Here is a 22,669-nt window from a genome sequence, read left to right as displayed (position 1 = left end):
ATTTAGTAAAACCTAACCCAGCTCTATGGAGCAAAATGCGTGGCTATACATTTTAATGTTTATATATTTTTTTTAATTTATTTAGTCCTGAGGACAGCTTGGCAGCTTAGCTTTTTTTTTTCACAGGTTGAAAATAGCCATTTTCTTCATGTTTGTCAAACGCCTATAACGTTGTAAGGATACATTAGATCTGGTATAATGCGCAGAAGATATATTTTAATATTCAAACATGCCTTACCTTTCTCGGAACGATCATGGAAATTGGTTCGCAAATATTTCTTGTGATGTGCAACTTATAAAATCGATAAACTTCACATTGGGATGTATCACAGCCACGCTTAGGCATAAAACCAAGGCCACGCTGGAAATAAAAGTACATCTTTCAAAAATGGTTTATTAAAGTAGCAAAAAATGGCCTATTCATGACTTTAAATACTATTTGTTTAACGTTTTAATGTTCTAATGTTTTGTATCATATTTTAAAACAACAAAATGAGTTTTTATTTTTAATACATTTATCATTAAATATTTTACTTTTTTCAATTTGGGTACAAATTTTTACTTTTTATTTTTGTTTCACTTTTGATTGCAGATTATTATTCACTATTTTTAAATCAAAAAAAGTTATATTTGATACAAAGCTTGGGACGCATCACAGCCACGCTTAGGCATAAAGCCAAGAACATACAGAAATTAAAAAAAATATCTTTTAAACAAAGTTTATGTAAAGTAGTCACGAAAATTAACTTACAGAAGACTTTTAGCGTTGTAAATTTAACATTTAACGTTACAAACATTTTTAGACTTAAAATCTACTTTATTTTTTACATATTTAAGCTTACTACTATTACTACTACTAGTAACTCATCACACCACCAAGCCGCCTGAAGCCAACACAGCTACGTAAGCTCCTCATCCATTTTAATCTATTCAAAGCATTCCTCTTTACACCCTCCCAGGAAATTTCCCTTAAATCTTTCCTTATGACATACTCCCACCCCAACCGCTGATGACCTACTTTCGGTTTAGCCCCAGACGGTTAGTAAATTTAAGGTTATATATTTCTAATAATTAATTATCTAAATATTAAACTATTATTTATCATTTTTAACGCATTTAACACTAAAAGGCTATAAACACAGGAGCGCATCGTAGCTACGTTAGGTAAGCAACCAAGGCCACGCTCATACTAAAATACACGTCTTAGAAAAAGGCTAAACAGTACTAGAGAAAGAGAACTTAATTACAATGTTATTATTTTAACGTTTTGACGTTATACTGTATATATGCCGTAAAATAACTAATTTTGGTTATTTTAAAATACCTAACGCTAATTATTTAAAAGATTTTTTATTGGGCTTAGCGTTATAAAAATGAAACGTGCAAACATTGTCATTTCGTAATCGCCGTATTATCAAAAAATATAACGCACCTGATATAATTGAAAAACTTCGTGATATACATATAAAACTGTCTGCAAATGCCTATGAAAAACTGTCTTCTCACCATGGTCTCATTTGTTTGTTTCGCTGAATTTTCTTTTTATTTGTCTATCTATAAAAACTTTAAGTGCTGTGTGTGTTTATTTTTTCTTTTTTCTCTTTACTCCATTATTTTTCACATTGTTTGTGCAGTGGGTTATAAATAAAATATTATTATGGTTATATTGATAATAATATAAACTAATAATTTATAATAATAATATAAATATAGTTATATAATACTATATAACTATATAAATATAAAATACTATAGTTATAGTATTATTACTATAACTAATAATTTATTATTAGTTATATTACTGGGATTTATCAATGTTCACTCATTAGTTTTAGGCATAAAAGCAAGGAACAGTTGACAAATAAAATAGGTTTCTGAAAAATAGCGATATTGCTATATTAAAATGGAATACATGTCAAAAACAACATCTCAAAAATGTCAGCATTTCGGGCCCTATTGTAACCCTAAAATATAGAAATAATTACGTAACGTAGTGCTTATGTCATTAGTGGCTGCGGGCCTGCTAAGACAAATCGAAAAATTCAAAGAAATCTGCAGAAAAAAAATTAAAGAACTCTGGCTCAAAGATATACCCCAAAAATGTAATTAGGCGAGAATATTTTTTACATAGATTTTAGTTATAATTTATTTAATTCATTGATTATCTTAATTTAAAATTTAAATTAAATTTACTTAAAGTAATTGATTTAGTTAGTCTGTTTGATTTTAATTAATTTAATTTTAATTAGACTTTAATTGAATCTTAACTTAGAGTTCCTGACTTTATAAGCAAGAGTAATATCGTGAATGTGTTGGTAATTCTACAAGACTTTTAATCCTATTAGCAGCACATTAAATTGTTCACAGGGACATTTAACAGGGTCCACACCTCATTTTTTATGAACTAAATATCAAACATAAATTTTTCGTAGAGTTTTACAAGCCACTTTTCAATTAAACACAAAAAAAGCTAGTTAAATATAAGTATCGAATTATTTAAACCTGAGATGAACAGAAATTATCTTAAATATGAGGGTAGCTACCCACCTCTTCAACCCCCATTATTTACGCCAAAGTGTGACTTTTTATTCTCCATGCTTCAAGAACTCATGAACATTCTCATAAATTATCTGCATAGGAATAATGTCATAAAACACTAAGCAATGTTTGAATTAGCTGTTTCAAGAATGAAAGGCCATGTTTATTCACATTTGCTTTAAAATTATTTCAAATATTTTTACCAAAAAGTTCACTCGCAGTTAGCAGCGGCTACATTTGTTGCTCTTTGAAACGATTCTGTAAAAGCATTAATCAAACTTCGACGTTTAGTGCAGCCCCCCCCCGCCCCACCCTTTTTCATCTTCCGTTTCATGCGTCTAGCCAAATGTTGATGAGTTGATTAGTTAGAAATTATGTTTGTAGCGTTAGATAAAACTGAAGCGAACCCTACCCCATAGTAACCTTAAAATTAAAAATGATGGCGACACAACAAAAACTGGCGAACATAAAACACCATATTTTCAACAAAAGGCTTTGAAAAATGAGCAGCAAAGAAAAACGAAAACTGCTTCCGATTAAAGCTATTTATTTATTTATTTTGAATTAAAACGTACCCACACTGAATTTTAAATAAATACTAGGAAAATTGCCGGCTTTGGAGGATTTCGTTGCCTTCCTCTACTTACAACGGCCAGCAGCTGGGGTTCTTGGCCTTCGCAAATATATTCTCACTTCGCTTAGGCTTCACTCAGGGTCCTGGACGTTCCAAATAGTTCCAATCATGGCGCCAGATTGAGCTTTCCAATTCGTCCCTATTCTGGGGACCAATTCCAATCATGGCGCCATATTGAATTTTCCAATTCGTCCCTATTCTGGGGACCAATTATCATGGTCCCAATTCAACAAAAAATTTACGTTTCTGCTTGAATCATTTTCCCCTTTTTTTAATCTACACAGAACTTGTTTTAGATATATATACATACTAGCAAATTTTTGAAGCTCCTTATTTAATTAACTTTACTAACAAAGTTACAGACTTGAAATTTTCTGAAAATAATTTTAGAGCAATTCTGGACAAAATAAACATGGCAAACATTTTAAGGTAAGAGATTTGAGAAATATCATTAACCTAGAGTGGCAGGTTGTAATATTGATTTTAATAATATTAATATTATGATATAAATAATGGAAATATCTCCAAATCTACCTGAAAATCTTAGAAAAAGATTGATTTTCCCATTTTTTGGCAAGTTTACATCCTTCTTTAAGAAAAACTACAAAATTTCCAGAAAATCTTAGAAAAAGGATGATGACTGTAATAAGCAGTCGTAGTGTCCTATTTGTGTCTACCCTCTCAGGGGCACCATGATATGGTTTTTACCGCTATGCCCTGTATCGTACTAAATCTATGGCTGAAGCTCAGGCACTCTGGCCTATGAAGGGTACCGTTTGCTGGTTAAAGGACCAGGGTAGTCCGTCCATGGCTAGTACTAGCTACGTATTACATATTATCTTGACTATGCAAAAACCTGGCTATGTGGAAATTTTGTCCCCCTCTTTCGCTCACTCGGGATTTTAACCTCTGTAGTTGGCTGTCACTTCACTTGGACAGCGGTTTCACCAGTGACGGCTGCATAGATCAGGCCCCGTGGGTCAAATCCTCTGGACACATGGAGCAGCTACCATGGTACAAGAAACGTTCTTTTGAGGAGCATTCCGATATGGAAAAGGGAATTTCTCTAGCTCGTATCAGTCTCAGGGATCAAGTGCCACATGCCGCTGATGGCTGAAGAATGGTAGATGACTATCCCCTCTCTTTTTAGGACGAGTGCTGCCTTCAAAAGCAGGTCCGGAGCTGAAGGGTAGGATTTTCAGGATGAGGGAAAACAATGGTCGAAATCTGACACTACCAAGAAAGGCTCTTCTATAAAGCAAAAACAGAAATAGGTACGTACTATCTCGAAATACCTATGTGTTGGAATGGACCAGGCAGCAATAACCCAAAGGTTAATGCTGCTATACTCTTTCTTTTTTTTTTGGGCGGGGGGATGGGGTGCGGTCATAGTCGGTCTGAATCTCGACTCAGTTCTGTGAGTCCGTCCATAATAAAAACAATAACAATGATAATAATAGTAATAGACCAAGGTATTACTGAAGACCATTACAAACTGATGGGGGAAGGATCATTGCTGCGGCTAAGGTAGGAAACGAGGTTGGTATGTGGTTTAGTATGACATCAGGGGCTTCGCAAAACTATAATAGGTTAATGTAGTTTGTCTTAGGAAACACAGCAAAGCTAATGAGAGAACGTGGTATTAAATTATTGACTCAGGTTTGTACAAGCTTTTGAAGCGCCTTTCACCTTTCACCTTTGTTTCACCTTTTTCTTTCCTTTTTACAGTTTGTTAGTTTTTCCTTTTGCTTGTAAAATATGAATTTTGTAATTAAATTTCCCTTACCTGAGGAAATCCAGACAAAAACTGTCCTAAGTAATGAATCCACGGGGATTCTGATACAACTTCAAAAAAGCGAATGTTTCCATCACCCTGAAAACAAATTAGACGTCAACAAAATTAGAAATAGTTCACTCTAGCAAGTTACACTAGACACAAGCTTTAGTTAATAGTTTCAGAAGATCAGCCAGATCGCTGGCTATCCAAAATATTTCTTCGAGGTAAGCATAGAATAGGCAGAGGCTCTTACGCAGGGAGAGGAGGCTTTCCAAACATGTTCTGTCCTTCTCCGAAAATGTGGCATAAATTAATAGAGCCCTGTCGTTTCATGTCAGATGATAATACACCGAATGCAGTTTAGGAGCACTTGACAGAATAATTCATTTTCTACAGGCTGTGCCCCAATATACCTTTACATACCCCAAATACACCCTTTAAAACCCCAAATATAGCCTTAACTCGATCCGTCGAGATCCATCAAATATAGCCGTCGATGGCTATATTTGATGGTAACCATAAATCATAGGCAGCGCTAGCGCTGCCTAAGTAAAGAACGATGTGGGCACAATATGTTGTTTTTTTTTTCTTTCTTTCTCCATACCCGGGCACTTCGCATCGTAGGAGTCGTCGTAGAAACTTAGAAAAAGGGCTCATTCGATTGAAAATTGGAGTGACTAGTGCCCTTTTTAATAGTCGAAAGTGATTGGAGGGCAACAAAATTTGCACTTTACTGAAAAAATACAAATGAATGTGCATTGTCAGTTTAATATACATATACTGATATTTAGTAATCAAAATGTTAATATTATTTGATTTATTAAAGTTATAAAAGTAAAAACATTTATATTTTTTCAGTAAAGTGCAAATTTTCTTCTGGCCTTGGGAAGGCATAGGGGTTTTGCGCCAACTTATGTTAATTTCTGCTCGTTTTGAGTTTGATTCGGTTAATTATTGTAATTTCTGTTCGTTTTGGGTTTCATTTATTTATCAATGCTGATTTGTGGTAGTTTCACGCTTGGTAGATTATTTTAAAAAAGAGATTAGTGAATAAAAAAGAGATTAAAACAAAATTAAGCAGATTTTAAAAGATTTAAGAATTTTCATTGAAAAATACCTCTTTGGGTATTTTACTGAAGAAAGAAATCCCCCCCTTAGACTTTGAAAAGTATATTCTGCCACAAACACCCCCCTCCCACTTCGGGCCTATATTTTCGTTATTTGACTTAATTGACTCTGTTATGTGGAAGACACCAGAGAAAGGGCTCTGCTTTAGTTGTAACTAAAAAAGTTATAACTGTGATGGATCAGAGGTTTCCATCCAGTTGCTGTCACAAAAAATCGCTTTACCCTCCTTGGGATGGGACTCCTCCCCCTCTCGTCAGAATTGAAAAAAAAAGAATATCAAACGTAACAATAATTTATCAAATTTTGAATTAATTTGAAGATCCAAATTCATTTGGAACAACTTTCAAATTAGTGCTGCAGCTCTTGATGGTTTTTTTTTTTTTTTTTTTTTTTTAGTACCCAATTTGAGTTTCTTCTATTATCCATCTCCCATATTCTTTTGACAAGTGCTTGGATCAAAAGTAATTGTGTTCTAATGTTGAGGTTATGATGTGATAATAATGAGTAATAAATGCCGTAAGGGTATTAAAATGTGATCAAACAGCTCGTTACTATATAAGTTTCATCAAGTTTAGTCTTACCCATCAAAAGTTACGCGCCTGAAAAAATTTGTCTTATTTTCGAAAAAGGGGGAAACGCCCCCTAAAAGTCATAGAACCTTAATGAAAATCACACCATTATATCTAACGTATCAGAGATGTTTCAAGCTCCTATCTGCAAAAATGTGAATTTTGTATTTTTTGCCAGAAGAAAGATCACGGATGCGTGTTTATTTGCTTCTTTTTTTTTCAGGAATGATCGTATCGACCCAGCAGTCCTAGAATATCGCGGGAGGGCTCATTCGAACGAAAAATTAAAAGTTCTAGTGCCCTTTTTAAGTGACAAAAAAATGTAGGCCAACTAGGCCCCTCCCACGTTCATGTTATCCCCAAAGTCATCCGCTCAAAATTTTGAGTTGGCCATTCTATTCAGCATGGTAAAAAAATACAATAACTATCTCTTTGAGGATGACTTAATCTCCCACAGTCCTCAGGGAAAGGGCTGCAAGTTATGAACTTTGCCCAATGTTTACATATAATATTGGTTATTGGGAAGTATACAGACGTTTTCAGGGGAATTTTTTCTGGTAGTAGAGAGGGGGGATCGGGGGTTACGTGGGAGGATCTGTCCGTGGAGGAAATTTTCATGGAGGAAGGGGTATTGCTATGAAGGGGGCACTGGATTCCCCAGCATTATTTAAAAAACGATCAGAAATTAAATAAAAAAAAAACAAGTTTTCAACTGAAAAACTTTTCAAATGAAAACTTCAAACGAACAGAGACTATAACGTATATGATTGGGTTCGCCCCCTAGTCAATACCTCGCTCTTTACACTAACGTTTTTTTTAGTACTTTCAAAAGAGTTAGTTATTCTTTGTGATTAAACGGCCTTTGTGATTCAAAGGTCATTGTTAAAGAACTGGAAGAAAATTCGAACTTTAGCGTAAAGAGCGAGGTACTGACTAGGGGGCGAACCCTCCTAATATACGTAATAAAAATATATGAATATAGAAGTTCGTTACGTAAGTTGATTCGTAAGTTACGTATATTTATTGATAATAAGAACGTTCGTATATAAAATTAAACAACTTCCGAGAAAGCCATTTAGCCAAAAAAAAGTAAAATTAATATGCAAATTTCATTTTAATTATTCATGTACGGTGAGCCAAAATGAAAACCTGCATTAATTTGAAAACGTTCAGAATTAAAAAAAAAAAAAAAAGTTTTTTTGACTGAAAGTAAGGAGGGACATTAAAACTTAAAACGAACAGAAATTATTCCATATATGAAAGGGGATGTCCCCTCCTCATCGCATCGCTCTTTACGCTAAAGTTTGACTTTGTCTCACAACTTTATTTTTTAAAACAATAAAAAAAATTAGCATAAAGAGCGAGGTGTTGCGGAGGGGAAAGCCCCTTTCATATACGGAATAATTTCTATTTGTTTTAATGTCACTCCTTACTTTTAGTTAAAAGAAAATGTTTTGTTATTTAATTTAAAATATAAAATATAAATATAAAATATAAAATGATTTATATAAAATATAAAATGATGGGTATCTAACCTACCCATCTACCACTATATTCCCTAGCTTTTTTCAAAAAGTATGATATCAATATTTGTTTGCAATTCACGACGAAGATATTAAAACCTCGCATGCAAAATGCAAAACTAAAGTCATAGTTTTGATTCGTTTTTATTTTAGGTGGGGTACTCATGTGGGGTTATGTGAGGAGAGGGGGGGTAACAGAAGTCAGGGAAAATCTTAATGGAAGAGGGGCGTAATTCTAAACAGAATCCAATTTGTAATTATTTTAAGGATTTAGAATTTTTTAATCTTACCTTTCCGGCAACGTAAATCATCCTTGTGTCGTGATCATAGAAGGGGAACAAAACTCCAGAGCTTGAGTCAATTGTCTCCCGTCTTAGTGGTTCGTTCAAGTTTTGTTGAGACCAAAGGGCATACTCCCGATTGGAGTTTCTTGAAAAACCGGTAGTGAATAGCTGTCCTGAATCGCCCAAGTAGAGAACTTTTGTGGCTCGACTCCCAACGTGGCATGATCCCTCCTTAGGAAGAAATGAAAGAAAAGGTTAGACTAAATAGAGAAGGAAAAACAATATTGAAAAAAGCAAATTTAATTTTTAACTAATGGAGCAACTTAAATAGCAGAGGCATTTTTTTTTCAACTAAACAAACACAAAAAAAAGCAAATTTGATTGTTCAGCTATATAGAGAAGCCCAAAAACAAAACAAGTCAAATTTTTAACTAAATGGAGAAGCGAAAAAATAGCACAGGCAATTTTAAAACTAAACAAGAGAGACACCAAAAAATAACAGAGGTGATTTTTTAACTAAATTTAGACGCCAAAAAGACCTATCAAAGACAAATTTTCAACTAAATTAATAATAAAACTAGTAAATAATAAAAACACTGAATTAAACCAAGCCCACAAGGAAAACTAACCTTGTTCTATATCAGAAATCAAAATAGAAATGACACTTTACGAAATCCCACATCCTATGAAAATCTCTCTTTATATTCTATCGGTATCCGAACACACGCCCATCTGTTAAATCTTCTTAGAATCCCTGCTGTTACTTTTAACAATTAAATATTGTTTTTATATTCTATACAAAAATAATTCTATACAAGAATGTTGTCTTTATATTCTACCGCTATCCAATCAAATAAAAACCCTGCTGTAAAATGAATTCCCCGTAAACCTAACCTCTCCACATGGGCGCTCATAAGCTGGATTCCAGGGGGGGCAAACCTCGTCTAATTGGCACTTTTAATGCTATATAATAGAAAACTCAGAATTAAAACATAAAAATAAGGTAGCATCATTCAGCCAAGGGGGGGGGGAGGGGCGGGAGCCCCCCCCCATATGGGCGCCCATGCCTCTCCACCATATACACCAGAGCTCAAACTCCGTCTCCTTCAGTTCTTTGCAAACAGCTAAGATATTCATAACCATTCGCTTTTTGGGCATGAATAAGGACCTTCACCATGGTAAATCCTCCCAAGGTATCTCCTTTTTCCCCCATTAGCAAGAAAATTAGCTCTGAATACTCGATCCCTCCCGTTCAGCCACGTCTTAAAATAAATTTTTGGTTCGCTAAATTTCTTTTGGGATGAAAAATCGTGAATTCGTGTCATGTATTACACTGGTATTTACAAGTTTCTCTCTTGATTTGCAAAATTTCTGGAACTTTCTAAAAAAAAACTAACTTTCTAAACATTCTAAAACCTAACTACAAAACTCTCAGTGAATGTGTATACATCAATAAATGCAGAAAATTAGTTTCCAGTGGCTAATTTTAGCAGGCCAATCTGCTACTACTACTACTGATACTACTACTAGTAGTGTTATTACAACCATAGAACTAAATCAAAAGAGTTTAAGTGCATCCAGGTTGTCAGAATGGCAGAGATGCAATATACCAGAGTATTAAGTAGAAACTTTCAGGGAAAGTTGTTGTTGATTTAAAACTAAATCAACGCAGGTTCTCAAAAGAGAGTATCAGCAATATCTCAGGAATGGCTGAGGGTATTAGGTTGAAACTCTCAGGGCTACTACTATTACTACTGCTACTACTACTATTGAACTAAGTGAAAAGGGTTTAAGTACATCAAGGCTGTCAAAATGGGATAGATACAATGTCTTAAGAACAGAATAGGGCATTAAATTTTAACTTCCAGAGAAAGTTGAGAGGATATAAAACTGAATCAAAACTACTATGCGTATCCACATGGCCAAAAGTGCGTATTTGAAATATCCCGGGAACAGTTAGGTGTGTTACGTTTGAACTTGTTTTGTCAATCAAGCCAAGCCTAGCCTTAATAGTTGTTTTTACATGTTTGTAAAAAAGCCTGGCAGATGATGGTAGATATACGGCAGATGGGTTTCCTTTTTTCCACATTTCTAACAAACTTTAAGAACAACATAGAAGAGCTTGAATAATTGTTGACATCGTGAATGGAAGCTTTTTTGGTTGCATTTATTGATGCATACTCAATCACTGAAAGTTCTATAGATACTTGGCATATAAAAAAAAAAAAAAATGGCAAAACCCATGCAAGTCAGGAAACCAATACTAAAATTTTACCCTTCACTCAGCAATAAAGCCCAACAGATGTTGAATTTGTTACATCACAGTACCAGTTTCAAATTGTGCATACATTGTCAGTGGCGTCAATTAGGTATAAGCCTCAAAGAGGCAGAAGGGACGATAAGTGAGGGCATTTTGCCCCCCCCCCCTACTTTTTTGCACACTAAATTTGGTAAACACTTTTTTGGGTATTTTCATTGAAAATGCCTTCCCTGGTAATTCGATTGAAGAAATAAAAATAAAAAATTCCCCTCCCCCCGGCCAACATGTTTGCGAACTAACGTCAATGTGTAGAATATATTTCTTGAAATAATTAAATAAATTCGATAGTAGATAAAATGTCTGAATAGATAAAATAATTCGAGATATCCCCCGACCCACATTTTTGCGAACTGACGTCAACGTGGAGTACATATCTTTTAAAATAATTGCAAAAAATCGAGGGTGGATAAAATATTCGAAAAGATAACATAATCCGAGATAACCCCCGACCAAAATTTTGCTAACTGACGTCTACGTGCAGTACAATTTTTTTTTAAATAATTCCAAAAACTCAAGAGCAGATAAAATATTCGAATTAATAAAATAATTCAAGATATCCCCGACCAACGTTTTTGCGAACTGTCGTCAAGGTACAGTACATATTTTTTGGAATAATTCAAAAATTCAAGAGTCGATAAAATATTCAAATTAATAAAATAATTCTAGATAACCCCCGACCGACATTTTTGCGACCTGATGTCAACGTGAAGTACACATTTTTTTTAATAATTCCAAAAACTCAAGAGCAAATAAAATATTCGAATTAATAAAATAATTCAAGATATCCCCGACCCACGTTTTTGCGAACTGTCGTCAAGGTACTGTAGATATTTTTTGGAATAATTCAAAAATTCAAGAGTCGATAAAATATTCAAATTAATAAAATAATTCTAGATATCCCCCGACCGACATTTTTGCGACCTGATGTCAACGTGAAGTACACATTTTTTTAAATAATTCAAAAAATTAGAGAGTAGGATCACTGCTTCAGCTGCTGTAATTCAAAGAGTGTTATGGAACGCATCTTGAAAAATAGGCATTTATAACCCCTCCCCTTAAATAAAGAACTTCTATCGATTGGTCAAGTCCATTTTTTTCTATCTTTAGTGGTTCCTAAGATATTTAAAGGTTTCTCTTTTCTTTTTTTCTCTTGAATACATTATGCTCCTCTTTTCAGGCCAACAGAAATGGTTGAAACATAAAACTTTTTTTTATTAAATTATCGTTATTTTATTATATATTGAATATAATATTATTTTTGTACCCTTTATAATATAACTGTTATTTTTATGTTACAGGAAATAGCCCTTTTACAAACTACAGCAGATTTATAAGAGTCAAATCACTCAAGGCATTTTTCAGCATTTTTCACTCCCCTGATAAAGTTTAGAATGTGGAACAATGAGTAGATAGTCCCATCTCGAACAAAACCACATTCCCTACACCAGTGCCACCACTGTATTTTTTTCGACTAGAATCGTTTTTCGGTGGTAAAAGTAAATGGTAAAATGGTAATTGTTATTGACTAGACTTCATTTTTAGCAATGGTAGAAAGAAGTTGAAGTCGAGCCTGAATTCAACTGTTTTGTAGCTCTTTTACTTCTTGACATCAGTGGTGTAAACTGGAGGGGTCTTTATCCCCTAGATTCCTGTGCTCCCCTCCTTAGATTTTGAGAATTACTTTTTTGGGACGTTTTCACTAAAAAACATCTTTTTTGTATTTTCATTGAAGACAAATAAAAAATTTCACCCCCCTCCTAGATATTGAATAATATATTCGTTCCCTCCGAAATTTTCACGAATTGACGCCGCAGTCTAAACTTTAAGCTTTCTCGTTTTGTTTGTTTTTTTTGTTTTTTTAGGCACTAAAAAAAAAACATTAAAAATTATTTAGGTAAGAAGAGAACTTAAGGATCCAGCTAGGCAACTGGAAAAGTATCTGTATTCAGGGGGTGATTTTAGGGGCATATACTCCCCCCCACAGGGTAAAAAACTGCAGTAATTACGCGGTAGGAGGAGCAACAAAATGCCCATGGGAGAACAAAACTTTTATCAATCCCCCCCAAAACAATAATTCTGTATCCTACCCTATCTGTAACATTTTTTTTTTACATAAAATGTCGATATTTATCAAGACTATCGACAGATGGAAGAATGGAGCGATCAAGCTTAGGGTATTTATCCTAGTATCGTGCCCAGACTAGTGGCTAAATTATTTGTCAATTATTGCTAAACTAAAAGTGTTTCTGGTAAAGTTAAAAGTGTTCGTGATGAAAAGAAGTTAGGTGTTTGTGATAATATTTGTGCCTTTATAGTGGATATCAGAGGCCATAGCATTGGGCGATGAATTTCTGCTATTTTTCTTTGGCTTCCTGAAAAAGTTCGATTACACATTAGATAAATATATATACAAGATTTAATAGTAATCAATTAAACATTTAATGAGTACCTGGTACTAATCCCCCAAAGGGTCCTAGGCCTTTAAAGAATCCTAAGTATTGTCCAAGAAGCTTTGTTTACCCAATTGTTTACCTAAATTTCTGCTTTTAACAATTACTTAATATTACAAAAACATTCAACTGAACATAATCTAATTAACTTTTTAATTTAACTAATACTTTTCAACGCTACCGGTCTACCAATACGATACCGTGCACTAGCGACATTTCCTAGTATCGTTTCGAGTATCGGGTAAAACTATATCTTGTCTGGATAAGTTACTAAATTAATTCACTATTTTCCATTAAAATGGTATTATTTCTTTAATTTGAAATTGACTTAATTTGTTAAAAGGAGTGGAAATGAACATAGTACCATTATATTAAATATTAGGCTAAGATCATATCCAGGGATCGTAAAAAGAAACAGAAATGGATATAAAAAATTTTTGATGCGTTATTTAAAGATTTTTGTAACCCCCCCCCAAAAAAAAAAAATCCTGGATACGCCCTTGATTAGGGTCAAAGTACTAAGCGATATGTGAATCTCTTCTCATTCCTTTTCAATAACTTGCTATAAGAGTTTGAGTTGCTCATCTTTTTGTATTATGGCAGCTGAGTTATTTATTTATAAATCGCCATAAAAGAATAAATTAAATACGTACAGCACAAGCAAATATACAAAAGGAAACAAAAAAAAACTTCTAAGTTTTCTTTTAGAAATAAGATGGCTTCGACGGGAAGCAATCTGGAAATAAGCCATCTGAAAACAAGCTGGCTTCAACGTCTGCAAATAGGCCAGTCAAGGTTGCATGCAACATATACGTTGAATATAATTGAAAATAACTTGTGGCTTCTACCGTTTTTGATGGCGGGAGGGCCTTGGCCACTTATTGCAAGCAACAAGGAACCCGGGTCAATAAGGACAAACGGGTCAAGCAGAGGCAGATGGTCTCAGGTCAGCAGACGTAACGAAGGCGAAAAAGAGGAAAAAAGAGAAAATATGACTGGCTTTTTAATGGTTGCTGAAGCTAAAAAAGGAAACAGAAATCAGCATTACAGTATAAGCGCCTGGGCATGAAACCAACGCCCGGGCGCTGAAGCCACGAGTTTCTTTTGCTGCCTAATTTCTTTTCAGGCTGAGCGTAACCTATACCTTTGCATACTTTAAAATAAAGAAAAAATAGGAATCAGAAAAAAACAAATAGATTATGATGCATTCGGATATGCATCATTCAAATCGACATGATGGCACTTCATCTGCCCAATAAAATTGAAACATGGTGATTGTGTATGACATGGCAAGAACTTAAAATGATAATTGTTAGACATCTAACCATGTTGACAACATTTTGACATGATGGCACTTCATCTGCCCAATAAAATTGAAACATGGTGATTGTGTATGACATGGCAAAAACTTAAAATGATAATTGTTAGAGATCTAACCATGTTGACAACATTTTGACATGATGGCACTTCATCTGCCCAATAAAATTGAAACATGGTGATTGTGTATGACATGGCAAAAACTTAAAATGATGATTGTTAGACATCTAACGATGCTGCCAATATTTTGAAACAAACTCCCAGTGTTTCAACTAAAATTGTACCACAAGAGATTAATTTTGTACCATCTGAACAGCACCTTAAAAATGACAGAAATATTTACTTCTAACTGTGACCATTATCTTACTGCTAAAAGATATGGCTCCATTCGTCTGAAAGTTTATCTCTGGAATTCACAATACTAGTTGTAGCGGCAGTATATGGATCAGTTATATTACTTTTAGACTTTTAGCTCAAAAAAGTGTCGAACCCGGACAAAATTGCAATATAACCAAAAATGTTACCAAAAGGATCAGAAAAAAAATTCCGTACAGTTGAATAAAAGTCAACACAAATCTAAGTGAGATGAGTTCCCGAAAAACAGGGGAGAAGGGGGAAATGCGAGGGAAATTGGGAAAAATGCCGAAAATGCCCTGACGATAGTTCAAAGTGAGTTTTCTGAGGTTTTCACATACGCTGATTACGAAATTGACATCTAATATTCAGTATAGAAAAAGAGTACTACGGAAAACGGGGGAACAGGGGAAAGAGGGGAGAAAAGAGAAGAATACAGGGTAGGGGTAGAAAGCGGTTTGAAAGATATTTTCTGGGGTATTCCTATCTGTTGATTACGAAATTGAGAACTAAAATGACATAAAAAAATTGATTAACATAAAACGGAGAAATGGGGGGGGGGGACGGGAAATATACAGGGTAGAGGTAGAAAGCATGTGGAAATGTTTACAAATGTTAATACAGGAGATCTAAAGAGGTTCGGCTACCCCATAGGTTCGGAAAAGGCAAAAAAAAACTCTACGTTACGAACTGTGCAGTTATTTGCCCGCTTTGTTTGAGAATTCTGGCATAATGCATTAGCCAGACAAACCTGCACTAGCAAAAGCAATATGGAAAGAAGCAAAAATGGACTCGATTCACCGCCTGCCAATGTCAGATTGTGTCAATGTATTTGATGGAGCTTGGCTGCTTCAGCAAGTACCTTGGTAAATTTGCGATACTTATCATTCAATCTGTGAAAGCTATGTTAGTTTTGTTACTCGATGCTGTACCTCCCCTAGTGTTGTCTTTGATGGATACAGCGCTGGTCCATCCACGAAAGATGCTACCCACAACCGACGGTGTAAGGGAAGCCAGCATCAAGTGATCGATTTAAGTTTAGGGATGAAGCTCCAGAAAAAGAAGGAAGAGTTTTTTAGCAACTCTGAGAATAAACAGCGAATTATAAGCTACATCGGGGAAAAACTCAGAGCCAAAGGATTTGAAGTCGTCCTTGCGAAGGACGAGGCTGACTATCTAATCGTGAAGACTGCCGTAACGAAAGCTGGAAACTCTGAAACAATAGTTCTTGGCAACGACACTGACCTTCTGATTCTACTCTTGTATCACTCCCTCCTAATGCAAAAACACTTTACTTCGAATCGTCAACGAACGCAAAAGAAGCGATAACACGGTTCCGGTGTCTCAACGAAGTTAAAAAAAAAATGAGGAAAGTATCTAGGCAACTTCTGGTAGGGCATGCACTCTTGCGTTGTGACACGACCTCACAAGTTTTTGATCTTGGAAAACAGGCTGTGCTACTTCTTTTGAAGAAGAGCGAAGTGTTCAGAAAAAAATGCGAAGTGTTTCTGGATGAATCATCGTCTAGCGATGAAATTGTGAAAGCGGGTGAATATCTTCTCCTCAGCTTGTATAAAGCACGACCAAACGTAGATCTCACTAAGCTGCGACATCGAATTTTCTTGGAAAAAGTTTCTTCGTCAAATACTACGGCGTTTGTTAAGCCTGAAAGGCTTCCGCCAACCGAAGCTGCAGCTTCATTCGACTCCCAGCGAGTGCGCCTCCAGGTATCCCGTTGGAAAGGGGAACCAGCTGACCTCGACCCAGCTGACTGGGGTTGGGTCCTCAGAGACCATAAATACTCACCTGTGATGACCGATTCGTTGCCCGCACCTCAGACTCTTTTGAGTGTCGTGAGATGCAATTGTAAGACAGGCTGCGAGAACTCACGATGCAGCTGCAAGAAAAATGGATTAGCGTGTACGTTCGCGTGCGGAGAATGTCAGGGTATCAACTGTTTGAACAGGGACAACGAGATTGTCGAAGACGAGGAGCTCAACTAGTGACATCAATGCTGTGTTTTTCAAGTCAACTCTACTGCCTTAAAAAGTGCAGATTTTACCTATAGTTACTGAAGTTCTTTTTTTAGTTTTTTATTCAACGATATTGCCTTCGAAAGTACAAATTTTACCTATAATAGCTGAAGTTTAATACTGTGATCACTGCCAAGCGGGTGTTTTCTTTATGTTTAGTAATTCAAATGGTTGTAAGAAACGTCTGTGATTCAAGAAAGTAAAAGTTTGATAATTAAGCGAGTTATTTTGTCCATTGGCCTACTTATTAGCCATTAGCGGCTGGCTCAGGAGTCAGGCTTCCCTTCCCCTTGTCCGTTATTTCTTCCAGTTTTGTTCGTTTTTCATGGTTCTCTTTTTCTTTCCTTAATTTTAGGTGTCAGTTTCGTGATCAGCAGATAGGAAAACCCCAGAAAACATATTTCAAAGTGCTTTCTACCCCTGACTTCAATTGTCCCTTTTCTTCCCCTCTTTCCCCCTTTTCCCCCGTTATGGTGGGGCTCATGTTCTTTATTTCATTTTAGATGTCAGTTTTGGGATCAGCAGATAGAAAGAACACAGAAAACATATTTCAAAGTGCTTTCTACCCCTACCCTGTATTTTTAAATTTTTTACCCTCTTCCCCCTGTTCCCCCCGGTTTCCGTAGTACTTTTATTCTATACTGTAATTTGGATGTCCGTTTCGTGTTCAGCGTATGGGAAAGCCCCCGAATACTCACTTTTAACTATTTTTTGGGCATGTTCGGCATTTTTCCCAATTTCCCCCGCATTTCCCCCTTTTCTCCTGTTTTTCGGGTACACGCCCCAATCGGATTTATGCGGACTTTTAGTATGTTGTACAGAATTTTTCTGATCATTTTGGTACCATTTTCGTTTATATTGCAATTTTTTCCGGGTCAAACCCTAAAAGTCCAGGACTATACAATGATCAGGTACAAACGAGTTTCGGATACAGGGTGGGAGGTAATCAACCTAGGTTAATCAACGAAGGACTAGGTCTGATGGTCGCATCCGATAGTGTACCACGAAAATCCAAGCATGCTCTCCAATTAAACAAGACGATTTCCTACATGTGAGATGGAACAAACAATTTTTTTATAAAGATAACAAGAAAAACTTACGCTGACAGTCTTCCCAGACCTTGGGTCCAGTATTCTCAGCTTTTTGTCTTTGCAGGTTGTTGCCAAAAGGTTACCCTCTCGGTTAAAAGACATTGAGTATATTACATCATGATGAGAGTCTATCACAGTTACTGCTTCTCCATGGCTTATGTTCCATATTATAATCTAGAATCAGTTCTCGTTAATAGTACGAAAAGCATTAGTCTATAAACATTTAAACAGCAATAAAAAACAAAACGTCTGCGATATCACCTTTTCTGTCCCATTGTCACCCCATACCCCCTTGCCTCCCATTGTCTTTGCTGTGTCGTTAGGACAAATAACCCCTCTTATACAAAACCCTTCTCTTCTACCAAGCTTAAAGCCATTTCGCAAATATTTCTAGCTGTTTTTCAAACTATCTTCCCCATGGCAGCTTATCCCGCTTCACATAATATTTTCATAAAATCACTCAATCCAACTAACTAGTTATCAGATATTAAACTCTAATTTCATATCCAACTGTGCTTAGAATGTTTCCCTCACAAATTCTCGTCCCAGAGTCAATCAACGTCATAACTGCATTTAAAATGGTTATCCTTCCTGAACTTTTAAATCTATATTAACTCTGGATACTACTAGAGGGTGATCTTCACTTTTAACATCAACGAGAACATTATTATATACCCCCAATGTCCTGCATCAATCCTGCCCGTTTTTAATTTACTCTGACATAATGAATAAGGTTAGTCGTCTTATCATCACGCAAGTATCAAGTTAAGAAGATAGTTTCTTAAACCACATTGGCCTTACATAAAATAAAGAAAGAAAAACGAGCAAAAATGGGGTTTTTAAAGGCCAAATGAAAATACTGAAAAAAAAAATTCCACATTCACATTGACTTTCCGTGTTTTATTTGTTGGTTTGTTCTTTGGCACTCGCATTGATTACATTTTTTTCGTTTCGCGCTGAAGAAGAGAGGCGTTTGTCTCCTCGAAATATTCACTTTGTTGTGTTTTTCAGTTTTTTCATTTGGCCTTTAAAACCACATTTTTGCTCGTTTTCTTTCTTTATCTCAAGTTAAGCTGTGTACCATTGCACAACCAAGCACTGGTATTGATTATAACTAGACTATTCAAGAATCTTGCTCCCTGCCAGTATACATATACCCCATCCTTCCAACTTAAATAAATAAACTTTTATAATTTCTTATTATCTAAAACTTTGAGAAGAGTTAAAAAACACAGTGTGATAGTATGAACATTCGACTGTTTTGATGTGTGAACGTTTAAACGTCGAACGTTCCTTGTCGTCATTTTTATAAGATCTAATCATTCAAATTTAGATGACATATCAAAAACGTCAACCTTTAAAAGCCAAGAAAGCATCACAAAGAAGAATGGGGCTATCGTCCCACTCTGAATCTTAATATCGAGCCTGAAAATAACCTGACCCACTTGTTTTTCATATATGTAACTCCCTACATAAGAAAAATAATGTGGCACCTCTTGGATCTTGTGTAGGGATTACAATATATCCATATAATTTTGAATTTTGGACAGATTTAATTAAGAAGCATTCACACTACGTACGTTATTTTCTATGCTAAGTGGATTAGTTAGGTTACTTTCAGCATAACATTTCACACTGAAGCAAGTCCTTTCACGATAGACTAATGTAAGAATCATAAAAACATCATAATAATCGTCGAAGATCCTAACAATCGCCTTAAAAAAAAACTATTGAAAATTTGAAAATGTGGAATGAGAAAAAAAAAATTCAAGCTTTCTAGGCTCTCTAGCTTTCTTTCAGTCTTTTTAGGAAAGGTTTATTTATTTGTTTTAAATTTATTAATTGTTCATGTCCACCCAGAGCTGCTCATAAATTCCAAGCAAGGCTCTAGTATACTTTTCCGCAGCGGAAAACAAATTGCTCCGCAAGATCAAATAATCTAACGCCCTAAGTTAGGCTAGTGTTAAAGAGGCGTGAAAGGACCACAATGGTACAAGTTAAAACGATTCGACTGAAATACTGGATTTGTTTTCAAATTTGAATAAAGACAAATTATTTTAACACATTACATTGAAATAGAGAAACTATTATCCAAGCATTGACATTTAACCTCTGATTCACAGACAACATTAAACAAATTTTTAGCTTCAAAAGCAGGCACTTAAAATTCGGCAAAAAACAAATCTTTGCAGAAACTTCAATTAGCTGACATAAAACAGATGGAGCATCGAGAGTTTTACTGAAGTGGTCTGTGCTTAAAAGATTATATTGCAATATCATCAAAAAGTATAGTTAGGCTGTGCTTATTTTATGGATAAAGCTTGACGTTCGAGCTTTAAATTAGATTTAACTATACAAAAGCTTTATTTTTAACTGCGCACGAACCTATTCCACCCCACCTTATCCAACGCCTCACTCATTACTTCCTCCTATAAAGTTCTGATTTCCTCAATTTTAAATGATCTCTTCTCACCCCATTTAGGGACAACCTGTTCCTACAGTGCTAGTGTCCACGATAGTGCTCACTCTATTGCGACAATCTTTTTCACAGACACTCGTAAGAACTTTCAGCCTAGCACTGTGAAAACTTAGCGTAAACAGTGGACAATCTTTTTCACAGGGTACCGACACAGAGATGGAAAAGGCAAGACATTTCTGGGGGGGTGGGAAGGTTGCAAAATCGCAAATTATACAATTTGCCCGTGGCTCACAGATTATTCTATAATAGAAAAATGTGAGCAGGTTGCCTTCTGATTGGCTTTAAACTTTCAAGGTTCATTCTGTGGCCTAAAAGAAACTTCGATTTTTATGGAGATGGGAGGAGATTTTTTGCTCCAAAAATATACCGAACAACTTTTTGACTCCGGTTGGCTTGGTAATTGTTCTATTAGCATTTATGATATTGAATTATACTTGCTTTTTCTCTTATTTCACTTGTTTTTCATTTCATTTTTTCGTTGATTGTGTGTTTTCCTCTTTTGTTCTTTTTTCTTTCGAATTTTTATTCCACCTTTATTCTTTTTTTTGTATCTCTGGGTTATAAATAAATGAATAAAATATATCCTAGAATTTTTTCCACTTTTTTCACTTGCCAAAATTTGGCATATAAAAAGCGTTCAGACAAGTCAGCTCAAAGTAAGGAGCAACATTGAACTTGAAACGAACAGAAATTTTTGTGTTTATTAGGAGGGTTACCCCTCCTCAACACCTCGCTGTTCACGCTGAAGTTTTTGGTATTTTTAAAAAAGCTTCTTATTGTTCTAATTAAACGGCCCTTGTTTTTCAGGAGTCGTTCAAATTCCCCCGTTGCAAAATTTTTCTGAAAAGTTCACCCCTCCCCCCCGGAAACATCCTTCCCCACGGAAAATTCTCCCCGTGAAAAATACCCCCAGCAGAAAATCTCCCCCTCCACCCGAAAAGTGTATGCACACTTCCCAATAACAAACACTATACGTACACAATGGTAAAATTTTACAACTTAAAGACCTTCCCCCAGAGACATTGGGGGGCCATATTATCTCCAAAGGCATAGTTAATCGACCTTTCAACTATACTGAACAAAATGGCTATCTAAAAATTTTTTATCAGGCAATTTTGGAGGAAAAGGAGGCTTGGGAGGGAGGCTAGTTGCCCTCCAATCTTTTGGTCACTTATAAAGGGCACTAGAACTTTTATCCTGTTCGAATGAGCCCTCTGACGATGTCCTAGAGAACCATTGGTTCGATACGACCAAACCCTGGAAAAAAAAAAATAAATACGCATCCGTGATCTTTATTCTGACAAAAAATACAAATTCACGTTTTTGAAGATAGGAAACCTCTACATTAGGGTTCTCTGATAAGTTGCACCTGATGGTGTGATTTTCATTAAGATTCTTTGACTTTATCGAAAATCAGGCAAATTTTCCCAGGCTCGTAGGGTTTGATAGGTAAAACTAAACTTAATGTTCTATATATATATATATATATATATATATATATATATATATATATATATATATATATATATATATATATATATATATATATATATATATATATATATATATATATATATATATATATATAATATATATATATATATATATATATATATATATTACTTATATATTTTGAATCAGCATAATAAGCCGATTCTTTTGATAAATCAAAAGATTTATCAAAAGATTTTAGAGTTTCGGTTCCTATTGAGCCACGTCGCTCCTTACTTGCAGTTTGTTACCATCAACTGTTTGACATTCCATGTGAAGGCATTCCTGTGTGTCAAGTTCATCTCAAATAAATTTCGAAAACAAAATCCGAACATGTCTATAACCGAAAAAAAAAGCCCAAGCTTAGGGATGACAGGGTAGAGAACATGAAAATAATTCATAGATACATTTAGACAAAGTTTTTCTCAATTTTCTCTGGGGTGTAGTTTAGATCAATAATAGTCAAGTTTGTATCCAGGGAGGGTTGGGGGGTTTCAACCCCCCCCCCCACCAATGTTTTCCTGACACGTAAAAATACCATAAAAACGCACATAAACACATTTTTGATATGTTTTTAAAGTGTTTTTTGCAACCCCCCTCCCCCAGAAAAATTAACCCCCTCTCCCGAAAAAAATCTTGGATACGGCCCTGATAGTTGAAATATAACCTACAACACTACTC

General features: G+C 35.2%; 1 protein-coding gene across 4 annotated transcripts in view; it reads right to left on the bottom strand.

Annotated features, from left to right (window-relative positions):
* The window catches only part of LOC148939687 (coronin-2B-like), a 118,393-nt gene that overhangs the window by 33,616 nt on the left and 62,108 nt on the right, over window positions 1-22,669 (bottom strand). For all 4 annotated transcript variants that reach the window (XM_089107211.1, XM_089107210.1, XM_089107213.1 and 1 more), the window contains exons 6-9: window positions 18,028-18,192; window positions 8,460-8,684; window positions 4,959-5,045; window positions 239-361 (exon numbers count right to left, since the gene is read on the bottom strand). In XM_089107211.1, the coding sequence (XP_088963337.1) occupies window positions 239-361; window positions 4,959-5,045; window positions 8,460-8,684; window positions 18,028-18,192 (600 nt within the window). The remainder of the gene's footprint in view (window positions 1-238; window positions 362-4,958; window positions 5,046-8,459; window positions 8,685-18,027; window positions 18,193-22,669) is intronic.

The sequence above is a fragment of the Artemia sp. Qi Xiang Cuo genome, chromosome 21 (genome assembly GCF_049724085.1).
Source record: "Artemia sp. Qi Xiang Cuo chromosome 21, ASM4972408v1, whole genome shotgun sequence".
Taxonomy (NCBI): Eukaryota; Metazoa; Arthropoda; class Branchiopoda; order Anostraca; family Artemiidae; genus Artemia; species Artemia sp. Qi Xiang Cuo.
Note: the sequence above shows the minus strand (reverse complement) of the source record. Positions and strands in the feature narration are given on the sequence as shown.